General features: G+C 38.9%; 1 protein-coding gene across 14 annotated transcripts in view; it reads left to right on the top strand.

Annotated features, from left to right (window-relative positions):
- RP1 (RP1 axonemal microtubule associated) overlaps positions 1-12,735 on the top strand; it is a 335,045-nt gene that overhangs the window by 218,809 nt on the left and 103,501 nt on the right. For 12 of the 14 annotated variants that reach the window (XM_046641544.1, XM_046641545.1, XM_046641549.1 and 9 more), the window contains 2 exons: positions 50-201; positions 3,328-3,482. In XM_046641544.1, coding sequence (XP_046497500.1) covers positions 50-201; positions 3,328-3,482 — 307 coding nt within the window. The remainder of the gene's footprint in view (positions 1-49; positions 202-3,327; positions 3,483-12,735) is intronic. The other 2 variants (XM_046641546.1, XM_046641552.1) reach the window with 2 other exon arrangements.

Consider the following 12,735-nt stretch of genomic DNA (forward strand, 5'->3'; position numbering starts at 1 on the left):
TTCCCAGGTAATAGCTTTCCTCTTGTTTCTCTCCCCTTTGCTTTGCTAGTAGTGAGATACCATGTTGATGTTCATACTGGACAATTGAAGCAAGCAGAAACGGAGTCTGAAGTTTCCCTATGTCTCTTTGGGGAGAGGGGAGACTCTGGTCTTAGACTGCTGTACAAATCTAACATGCCAGTAAAATTTCAAAGAGGACAGGTGAGGCTGCACAAACAACTTTGCCACGTTCTTTAGCAATCTCTCTGAAGGTGACCATGTATGATTGAAAATTGAAAAGTGCTTGACACCCTTCAAGTGTTCCTTTTAGGTTGTTTTTAACACAAGTTTTCCTGACCTGACTTCCTAATGTGCTTGGTTTTAGAAGCTGTTCTTGACAGAAAAATGGGGCACACTATACTAGCAATGAATAATAAAACAAAGAAAAAGTCATTAAAAATTAGTGATAGTGTAAGAAAAAGAAAAAAATGAGTTGAAATGATATCAGGGAAAAATATATATGAATATGCTCTGTTGGGACTGAAAGGTACAAAGCATTACTGTTTTAAAAGGAGAGGTCATAGAAAGGACATTATAGTGTACCTCACATAATAACACAGTAACCTTTCTTTAAAACATCTTGAATGGAGCCAACTGTATTATTTTCACACCTTAAATCCCTTCACTGTTCCCTTTTGTCCTTTACATGTAGGCATGACTCTTTCTATATATTAGATGTTTGAGGAGTTACAGTGAGATATGTAATCAACCCAGTTAATTTTTAATGTTATTTTGTTGTATATGGAAAGTACTATTTGGGGGTTTGAAATTAAGAATAGAGATTATGTAACCCATGGATATATTTTTAAAAAAGAAGACTCCCAAACCAGTTTGAGAGTGCTATTTCTTAAATTTTTCTGTAGTTGTAGATCATGAAATACTTTGAAACATCAGAGCTCTTAAATCTCACCTAAGCCTTTTTTTGGTCACTGTGGATTACGCAGAAGTTTTCATCACAGTGAATAGGAAAGCTAGATCTGCTTTGGATGAGAGAAAAAACAAAATTAGGCCTAATTTTTCCTGCCATAGTGAATTATTAATTTTGGACAAAAACAAACTTTAGGATACTATGATATTATTCTTAATATTATCCAAGTTATCAGTGAAGTTATCCTTTAAAGAATCTACGTAGGTTTCCATCAGTCCTAGACTCCTTCACCTTACCACTTTGTGATATGTGGTAAAGGCTCCATCTCTCCTGGCCTCCTGCTAGTTGGTCTGCCAGTGTGCAACATCATGTGATGTTACAGGCTAAGATTTTGCAAGTCATCTTCATGATTAATATTCTTCAGTTCATCACTGTGTATAGCGTTTACCAGAGAGTGGGGAGGATGTATTATAGATTGAAATTAAAATTGAATAGGAAGTATAATTGCAATCAGTGTATAAATAAGAGTAAAAATATGGGTTTGGTGGTATGTTTTGAAGTTTAGAATCAGAGATATAAAAGTGTCTCTGTTCCTTGGTTTATTTTAGATTTCACATTTTTCTGTTATCTTCCTCAATGCATAGAATGTAATGGAAATGCTGAATGATTTCAAGAGTTTGCAGTTGAGAAACTGTGGGAACAATCTTTTTATTTTATTACAGAATGATTTCACAGCAGCCACAACTCACATCATTAGCCACTGATTGGGCTGGTTGTTGTTATTTTCTCTACAAAGTGTCCAGAGGTGTAATCAAAAGGCAGCAACATACATAATAGACCTAGTTTAATTCTATCTTCAAAACTAAAGTTACTTTAAGAAACAAGAAGAAATCGGAAAGCTGATCCAGGCAATCGTTCTGGACCTTGAAGTATCGTAGTTTAGATTTGCTCCAAAGCAAACCATAAGACAAAGACTAGGGTACAGGAAATTTATCCGGGAGGTGATCCCAGTGAGTTCCTTTGAAGTGAAGGAGAGGGGAAAGTGAGGCAGCAAAGGGAGAAAAGCCAATATTGTGACATTAATGAGCTGGTTACTAGTGGGACTCCTTCTTGCTAGAGACCTTCAGAACACCCCTCAAAACTGTCCCACAAGGGGAAGCCCTCAGGCAAAGAAGCAGTGAGACAGAGAGGACTGAGAAAGAAAGCTGTTAGCATGCCTAAACTATCTACCAAAGCAGCACATATACTCAGAAATGGAGCTAGAGGACAGGGGGTGATGTGTATCATGAAATGTCCCGTGTAAAGTCACACTGGGAATGCAAGATAGTGACAATGAGACTAACCAGGCACTCCTGAGAACATGCGCAATCATAAGCTGGTTTACAGAAATATCATCATTGGATTACTGATGATTTCGGTTTTGTCTAAACAAGAGAAGATTTCTATCCACAAAGTGGAACCAACAGTTGTCACACAGGTACCAAATGTCAAACTGAAGTTTAACCTGGTAACAATGTAGTCAGCCATTAAGACAACCTATCCCATATGGGAAATACAAACAATACTGGATTTGCATTTTTATGGCAAAGTAGGGTAACAGTGGCTAATAGTCAACTGTCATTTCTGGGAATGTCTCAGACTTAATCAAATTTATGATGCTTTCCTCAGATGATTTTGGGGTGGTTATTCTCAACAACAATCTATGAGGAGGTAATGTATGAAGGAATTCTTTTTATTCCAACCAGTATAGCGTTATCTTTCGGTCCTACATCTCTTGGGAAATGTCAGTGAGTTTTTGACATGACAAAGTGACTCTTTAGAAATGAAGATTCTAGGATGCTCTTTCACAACAAACCCAAGAGTGTGCTCTATGTTATTTACAGAGGAAGGTATAGGAGAGAGTTTATTGAAGAAACAACGGAAGGAAGGGAGAGAGGGAGGGAGGGAGGAAGGAGAGTAGGAGAGAAGGAGAGAGAGAAAGAGAAAATTTGTTCCTATATGCCTTAAACTATATCAGCATTCATGGAAACTAAGTGTGCTGCGTATTAGGCCACACGGTTGTCAACCAACCACCTAATAAACTGCATCACAGGGGCAGGAATCTAAGCAAGAGAAAAACCACAAACTGGAAGCCTTTGTATTAGGGTTTTTTATTTGTTACACTGAATACTACTCCAATGGAGAAAATAAAACTGCAAGAGAGGAAGAAACACAGCCAGAAATATATTTTTAATAGATAAAAAAATAATTTGCTTATTTTTCTTTCCTTATTATACTTTTTGATGCTAATTGTAGTAACATTATCTGTTTTAAAGTATTGTGCTGCTTCTGGTAGTCCTTGGGCTATTATGATTGCCTGTATTTGTCATGTGCTGGACTCAAGTTATTTCTGTGGGGTTTTTCTCTGTCTCCTGCCCCAGATTGATACATTTCAAGTAGAAGCAGTGTCGCTTGGAAAACTGCAGAAGGTGCTGTTGCGCTGCGAGGCCAGTGACAAGTCACAGTACTGGTATTGTGAAAAGGTTGTGGTCAGAGAATCTGGTACTACATCTGAGTCCACCTTCACCTGTGAAAGGTAGTGCTGGTCTCTATGGTACTTCTAGAGTGTGTGGTGCAATGTGGATGATGCTGTGTGTGTATGAATGTGTGCATATGTGTTTTAAGTGCGTGGATTTCCACATCATGCATCATTCATTGATTGTTTAAGTAAAAAATCTATTGCTAAACATTGTTAGGAAATCTTACCTTGTAATTTCTTATTATTGAAATGTGCTTTATGTCACAAAAAGACTAAAAGTTTAAAACTTGAAATTATTATTTACATTGTGAGAATATTTGTTTAAATGTTGGTTTCTTTACATTACTAAAATTGTAGTGTCATAACAATTTTATAAGGGAATTAAGGAAGGAGAATTTTAGAGTGATCTCCGAATAGAACATAAAAAAGACAAGATTGAAATCTAGATAACTTGGGCCTTCCCTTGAGCTCCATAAGGATAAATCTGGGAAGCAACTTCTTCCATTTCTAACCTGGCCCTATTGCCTTAGGTTTAAGCCTTGCTCCTTGCTGAGTCCTGCTGTCTCATGAAAACTTCTAGCTTCAGCTAGCTAGGCATTGATGCTTATTGTTGCTTGGTCTCCCTGTCACAGGGAAGAAGATAGTTCCCAGACTCATGAATGAAATTGAATATAAACAGGTTTCTGCAAGAAAACCCAATCTATCGCAGACATGGAGTGATAAAATTTGGGGTCTAGTTTGAAATTTTGAATCTTCAATATAGGGGTTGCCCTATAGCCTTCTTTCCAAATTGAAAATCAACAGGAAATAAGGCAAAAAATACAGGCAAAAACAAGGGCATTGGAAAATTCAAGGGTACAGATTTGGAGGTGCCAAAACAATTGCAACTTTAATTACTAAGCCAAAAGTGGAGCAAAAAATAATAAGTCAATTCAACAAAAAGTGCTAAAAGTATGCCACTAATAGCTGTGAACACCAAAGGTGGCTGGAGGGGACTGTAGCTGAAAAGGAGCAATGAGAGCCACCGTAGGCTCGCCTTCTTTTTTGCCTTTTTAGTCATAGCATTCAGTCAATTCCTTTACCAGAGTGCCTGTTTAATTCATCCCTTCTTTTCTGTTATCATTGTCCTTGTTTCATCAAGCCTTGATTATTGCAGTAGTCTTCTAATTGTCTTGATTCTTCTCCAGTCTACCCTGCCTACCACTTCCAACTAATGAAACTCTGATAGTTACTAGCATCATTCTGACTTTAGCTTTTCTTCCATCATTTTTCCTTTGCTCTATTTTGAATTTTATTCTTTAGTACTTTATTATATGGTTTTGTCCTAAAAATTTTCAATTATGTGGGGGTGAGGGGAAATAATGTTCCTAAGGCAGTATTTTAATTATATCATCCTTCTGTTCAAAAATCTTCCTTAATCTCCGTTGCCTACCAAAAAACAAAACAAAACAAAAAACTTCATCTTTCCATTCAAGGCTTTATACCACCTGACTCCATTTTTTAAAAATAACTGTCCTCTTTCAAGATCTTAGTGAAATTAGACCGCCTATCATGACCTGAACAAGTTCTGTTCCATTTGCTTCTGGCCCTGGGAGTGTTCTATTCTTCATGTAGCAATGCCCTTTACTCTACTCTCCCTGTCACAGTCCTGTCCGTCCTTTAAGTTCCCATTCAAATTCTCCTGAAGTAATCAGCAAATGGTGCTGAAGAAGACTGGGCATCACTTCCCAGCCTGCTCCCACCCACACTACACGGGCATCTTAGGGACTGAGGGGTAGCTGTATTTTATACCCCACATCAGAAGAGCTAGGGAGTGATTCATCTAGGATTTTCTTCTTATGTTCTGATTTTCTTTGTCACATTAATTCAGTTGATTTCTTTTAAATGTGAAGTCTCCTGGGGATCATTTAGGTTTATTCATCACCCAGTTCATGCCAGCACACACATACCATGCCATTGGTGCTGCCCTCACCACCATTACCCCCACTGCCTCCACCAGTCACCTCCTGCATTACCATAGCTCATGTCTGTACTATGCTAACATGGCCTTGTCTGGAAGGAAGACACATAAGTGATAGCTTAATTTAGTTTCAATGGATTGTAGCTAAAAAAATTTTAATTACATAATTTGTTAAACAACCAAAAGTAATACAATAGATATACACCATGCTGATGTAACAAGCTAATATTTGATCTTCTACACATAGTAGTTCCCGAAGAAATAGTAGCCAATGCTCATTCACACAGTACCCTGATGAAGAAAGTAAGCTGTAAAAATCATTCCTCCCTCTCTGTGGATATAGAGCGATGAGGCAGATCCTACTTCCTTAATTCTGAAAGAAGCAGAAGAGTAGTGGCACCAGGAATAGAACTCAGGCAGAGCAGATTCCTTTCTACAACAGAAAAAGACTGCTCTGAAGCCACTTGTATTTGCTTCCGTGCTATCAGAGCCTTCTCTCTGCATGTGAAAGGTCAAGGACAACTTACGCTAAAGCAGGTGAGTTTGGGAAAGGAGGCCTGTGGCTGCACACAGGAGCCGAACAGACCTCTTTCTGAATTGCTTAGTCTCCTCTCAGACCCGGTGGGAGAACTAGCCAAGGTGGGGTGCTGGGTGCACTCATGGGTACTGAGTTCTGGGGTGCAGGCGGCAGAAATGCTCAGGTGCATACATCACGGAGGGGAAAAAGAAAGATAATCTCGGCCGTGCTCCTTGATGTTTCCTCATGGGACAGGAATTTACAGCACAGCTGAATTAGGACAGAGAGAAAGAGACCTCCAAGTGTTCCTTGCTTTTATAAGTTAAGGGGGAAAAATGCTTAGCTGAAATACAAAGCTTAGCTACAGAAGAGAATGCTTTTGTGCATCACAGATGCTTCCTGCAAGGATTCGCATCTCTTTTTCTTTTCTCTTGTTTCCCCTCTTCAGTTGAACACCCACATCCTTATGGTTTTATTTTATTTCTATACCTGAAGATTTTATTTTTCCGCCTTTGTACATTTAATATAGATAAAGCATACAGCACTGAACTTCTACCATTTACACATAAGGTTTGGCTATTTAAGGTTTGGAGCAAAAAAATTCTTTATTTGAATCAGGAAAACATTCAACTGACTGTGAAATGAAGTAAATATTCTTATTTACTATTTGCATTGGTTTCCTATGACTGCCGAAACAAATTAAGACAAACTTGGTGGGTTAACACAGTAGCCATTTATTCTCCCACAGCTCTGGAGGCCAGCAGGCTGAAATTCAGGTATCAGGAGGGCCATGCTCCCTCTGGAACTCTGCGGAAGCATCTCTTATTGCCTCTTCTAGTGCTTCTGGGCTTTGGGGCTTACTGACAGTCCTGGATGTTCTTTGGTGAACAGCTGCATCATTCCAGTATCTGCCTCTGTTGTCACATGGCTGTTTTCCTTTTTATGTATGTGTCTTTGTACCACTTGTCCTCTTTATAAGGACACTAGTCATTAGCTATGGCTACCCTGCTCCAATATGACCTCGATTTAGTTAATTACATCTGCAAAGAGCCTGTTTCCAAATCAAAAGTCACGTTCTGAGGTTGTGAGTGGACATAAATTTTGGGGGACACTGTTTAATCCAGTATATTATTTGAGTGGATCCTACAATGTACTATCCACTGCAAAGTTTATTAGCATTGCATTAGAGATCTCTAGACCTTTCTCTATGTTACCAAACTTGTTGTAGTATTGTGTATGTGTGTGTGTGTGACTTTAATAATGAAATCATTAAAAAGAAGTTAGTACCTACCTTTTGATAGAAACAATGCCATTTATGAATTTATTTGTTAACTCACTTGACCTAAGAGGGCCTAGGTTCACAGACAGTTAATAGCAGAGGTCTACAGCTTGAAGACAGGGAGGGCCAGGAACCTCTCGGTGTCGCATTCCCTTACTCTTGACTGGCTTAGGAAATGACATTGATGTGAGCTTGCAGGGGTAGGTTATTTGAAATAAAGGCCTACCTAGGGCAATTCTAAATAGAAGATTTGTGGATACAGGAATCAAAAAGTTAAATACAAATAAGTGATATTTTAAAAAACCATCTAACTTGACTTGACAAGGCAGAGCAGCATGACCAGCTTTATCCTCTCAACACCAAATCATGGGCAGATAGGTAAAGTGACCCTGAGGCATATTGCCCTAAGGAATAAGGACAAGATGCTGCACAGTGTTCCTGAGAGTTGATATTGCAGCTAACACTTTAAGTGTTCCAGCCTCATTTCTATTCAGGATTCTTTACTTTTTTTTTTTTTTTTTCGAGAAAAGTTGAGATCATTTCCTCTGTGTAAAAATAGAAGAAAAGAAGCCTTAAAAAAGGTCTCCACTATGGATAGAACAGACTATTAGTAAATCCTGGATTCTTTTTGTAGGTGGAATGCTATCTCCACTCCAGGCCTACGCTCACCATTTCATAAAGCTCAACAACTTCTTACTAATTGTTGAAAAGAGGGCCTGTTGCTCCGTTAAAATAATTGTGAGCCCTGCAGGCAGGTGAGGCAAGCATTGGAGCAGAGGAGAAGAAGGCCTTCCTCACACCCTTGGCATCATACCCTATGAAAATCATTGCAGCTGAAACTGGCCTTGGCCACACACTGGGGCTGTGGCCAGGCCAGGAGTCTGGCAGACTCAGTTCTTCTGTGCTCCTGGTCAGTCTTGTGTGCCATTCTCAACTGGTGCTGTCTAATCTGAGTTCACCTAACTCCTGATCCTCCTCTGGTACCTGGAGTCTAGTGGGCTTTCACTGGTATATTCACTGGTGAATTGACAAAAAGTGTGTCACCTCTGCCAGGGAGTCTTTTCTGAAGACTTCCTTAGGTTGGGCCAAATGTTGTCTCTGTATACCTTTACCAAATCACGTAATGTTAACTCGGCACTTACTATATTCAGTTATATGTGTGTGTTTATGTCTGTCCTACCTTTCCCAACTCTCAGAAGACTTTTCTCAAGGTCAAGCCGATGTCTTATATTTTTACTTTCAGCCCCTACCATGTTTCCTGGAATAGAATAGGTTAAAATTTCATGTGCATTCAGTTGAACCAAAGGGCATGTATTAATCAAGACACCATAAGCCCTAAGAGAAATCACGATAAATGAAAGATTTAAAATTACAACATGGACTCTAAAAGGTTTAAATATGTCTTAATCTCCCTAAGACATATATAAACCAAATTATCACTTAACATTCATTTTTAAGTATTAATACAATACCAAAGAGTGATTCTTAGAATTAGCACAGGAGTTTAAAAAAAAAGCCAAATGTCCCACTGGTATAGATTGTTAAGCAAAAGATGGTTTATTTGTCTCGGGATATATCAGTCTTGAAAAACTAAAGTTACTGGTTGATCAAGCACACTGGGGACTTCTCTATCTTCACTCTCTGGCAGAGAAGGGTACGTTTTCTACAGCTCCTGCTCTGTGGCTTCAAGCACCAGCAGGACTGCATCTTGATACAGAGATTCTTAAACAGAAGCAAGGCTGATAATCACCTCTCCACCGTTCTGTCATTATTATTCACAAAGCATTTTCCTTGCTTAACTGTTTTGTGCCAGCTCTGGTTGTTGTTCCAAGGAAATCACACAGGAAGGTCCATGCCATTAGAAGGTTGTAATCAAAGACCTTCAGTGTCCACAGGGCAAACCTACAGCAGAATGCAGTAGGTGCTTAGGAAGTGTGTGCTAAATTGGTGAATTTGTAAATAAATCATAAACTAAGCCATATACAGAGCAGGACTGAATATATCATTTGTGGAGAGGGTCAGGAAAAGAACCAGGGGCAGCCAGTTTTAACTGCGTCTTTCTTTTGCATAACTACAGTTGACAAGGGAACTTTTACACCTAAGCCAGCTATGTGTGAAGGTGTTAGTTTGTGGTGCCAGGTTTAAAATGAATTTACCCCTCTTTCCTGACAATCAACTTTTCTAGGCCTCTCTTCCAATTCTCCCCAATGAAGTATGTCCTGCTCCCTTCTCTAGACATTCTCCAGGGACATTAATACTCTCTTACTTCATGTCACATTTTATTCTTTCCTCTGCTTATTGAAATCCTTATTGAAATGTCATTGTTTTAGAACATGTTTGTCTCATGTACTAAATGGTAAGCTTCTTAGGGATAGGGTCTTATACATTTGTTTTTATCATCCAGCATGGTTTCTTGTACCATGTAAGGACTTGGCTAGTATTACAAAAAAGGAAGGGAGGGAGAGAGGAAGGAACTAATAAAAAACACAATGGAATCCCAGGTTAGAAGAAACCTTAGAGGTCATACATGAGTTCCCTCCATAACATCCTCAGATGTGTCATTAAAAATTGTTTATGTATGTGTTTATTTTCAAAATAATTCAGCCTATGTCCCAATGGTTTTATTTTCCCTTTCTGAGAAATAGGGAAAAATGATGAATAACATAGATAAGAAAGGATGTTGAAATTTTGATAAAGTACGGAAATGTAAAATACTATTTTTATAGGGAGAACAGAATAATAAAAATTATCATGAGACAGTGAGCAATCATTTAACTTTACTGATTTTTTTTCCTGAAAGAGGCCACTATTAATCATTTCTTGCTATTCTGAGCATGTATTTGTGCTACTGCAGGTTTCTGTGCTTTTCTTTGTCAGTTTGAACCATTCCTTGGTGCGAAAGTGACAAGTAGTGATGGTGGGAAACTGACAGAATGAGGCGCAGGGATGAGTCTTGCTCATTTTTCGGGATGGGGGTGGAGACACAGAACCTTCTTATAAGCATTTAGTATTTCTTCTGCCATTCTCAATGTGAATGAGTGGTTGCCATATCTAAAATGTATCTCAGACAAAATCTAATCTATGTCATCTTTTTATGCCTCTTCCCCACCAAAAACAGCCCACATCTTTTAGGGCAAGATCACTCAAACACATTCCTTGATTGTCTACTTTAATCTTAAAAGACTAGAGAAAAATTTTTGTTGTTTCTGTATTTGTGTTTCCTGTTTAGCCTAGTGAAAGGGTGGTAATCTGGGGGTATTTAAGCTTGCTTTTGCTGGTGTGCGTAGTGTGTATGGTATTTTTGGGCAAGCAAGTTCCTCCTGCTTGCTTTTTGTTCCATTCCTTTAATGTCATCATGCTTCTCTCAAGCCATACTGCTCCAATACCCACATCTGTTCACTGGCTTGGGGGAAATTTTCCTGTGCTGATGCAAAAACAAAGTTCACAATCCTCAACAACTAGCCCTGTCTAGTTCTCTCAGCTTCTTTTGCAGCACGTTATGGGACAGAAATTAGAGGATGGGTGTGGACACATGCCTAGGCAGATAGATATAGGCATATATACAGACAAAAACATGGGTGTGCTGCAAATAACTGTCACCTAGAGCAACTAAAATCTGTCTGGTTCTAGTCATTAGAAATGGCTCATGAGTAAAGATCTGATGGCTGTATAAAACTATTTTTTAAAAATTCCATAGAAATGTTGGCCACTGAAGGGAATTAAAAGCTAATAGACTCGATGATTTCAAGTTTTTAAGAAATCTGAACCTAGAGCAATCAATAGGGAACTATTTTTAATAGGTATCCACTACTCAAAAGTCTCTGACTTTCATGATCATAGCTTTGCTTTACTCCAGTATTTTCTGAAAAAAGAGAAATCATAGAAGAGACTTTCCATAAATGGACTAAACAAAGACAAGGCTAGAGTATGATATTTATATCAATCAATCTGTCGATAAAGCCTCGTTTGGTTGTAAGGATGAGAGATTCACTAAAGCTAATTTAGGAAAGGCATTTTCGAAGGTGACTCTTATGGAACCCAGCTTTAAGGCATAAAACTAGACATTATAAGTTAGAAAGTCATCAGAGAGCCAGTTACTCTCTGGATTTTCAAGGTGTCTCTTCATTGAAAATCTTCCTCCTTCTCTCTATAGACCAGCTTCTTCTGGAGGCTCTTCTCTCTCATATCTTTGGTTTGCAGCTAGCTTTGGGTTCCAGAGTACCAGCTGGCCTCAGCAATGCAGGTACTGCGACACTTCCATGTGCAGTGCCATCTGATCACAGTTTGTGTATCTCTTAGGTCAAAATATTAAGAGAGAACATCTGATTGACTAAGCCTGGGTTAGGTGTGCATCTCTGCTCCCATCAGCTAGGATAAGAGACAGATCTTCTGACACAAACATCACTATCCAAGGCCTACCTCTTCATGTCACATTTGAAAAGATGGGAGGACGGCAATCACCTCAAATATATTTGCTATAATGCCAACTATGTACGAAATACTGTGTGGGCAATGAGAAAATACAGTAGTAACTGATATTTATTGACCGTTTGTCACAGGTAAGATACCATGATAAACTTATATGTATTTAATCCGGTATCCTTATTGTGTAGGTACTGTTATCATCTATACTTTACAAATGAGGAAATCAAGGCTTAGAGAGATCAAGAACATGGGTCACTAACCAGTGTTGAAGCCAGACAGTCTGACTCCATGTGAAATCTAGGGCCTAGTTCTTAAACATAAAGCTGACCTCCTTTGTTCTGGCATGTAAAGAAAATTATAGAGATAACTGTCTAGCTTCAAAGATGGGATACATAAACGAAAAGAAAGCAAGATTGTATAATTAAGGGCTAAATAAATGCATAAAATAAATTACAGGTATTATTAGATTCCAGAGGAAGAAGGGAAAGAACACTGTGAGCTGAAGTAGTCAGAAGGAAATGGGATCTCTCATAGCTTTTGAAAAATGGAGAAATGAGTGGTCCTGGCAGAACAGTGTGAGCTCACAGTTCACCTTTATAGCCTACCTGTTAGCATCATCTGGTGATTTCAAGGCCAATGTGGTAGAGCGTGTCCCACAGCTCAATCTCTGAAGTCCTTGACATTCTCAGATCCAACGACTTCCCCTTCAGAAACCTCACGTGGGGCCCATTCTTCTGTGTCTTTTCCAGCAGCCTCCTGTACTTCAGCCAAGCTGAATCTCATCTCTGTATCTTTGCCAGTGCTATTCTCTTTCCCTACGGTGCCCTTCCTGACCTCTTGTTTGCCTGTCAAACATCTACTTACTGTCCAACCTTCAGCCCAAGTATTACCTCTTTGTTGAAATTTGTTTGTTCTTCATTCCTTTGTACTTCCCTATTCTTGTCATTCAGAGTTGGTCAGTCTCCTTTTCTACTCCCATGATATCTGTAAGTGTTTCTTACATCACCTGCAACACTTTCTACATTTATACCTTTACACATCTATTTCATTCTTTTGCACTGAAAGAATACTCCTTCAGCTCAGCTCCTTCTCTCTGTTGTTCTTCGTGTATCCCTAATATCTACCAAAG

Source organism: Equus quagga, chromosome 16, assembly GCF_021613505.1.
Source record: "Equus quagga isolate Etosha38 chromosome 16, UCLA_HA_Equagga_1.0, whole genome shotgun sequence".
Taxonomy (NCBI): domain Eukaryota; kingdom Metazoa; phylum Chordata; class Mammalia; order Perissodactyla; family Equidae; genus Equus; species Equus quagga.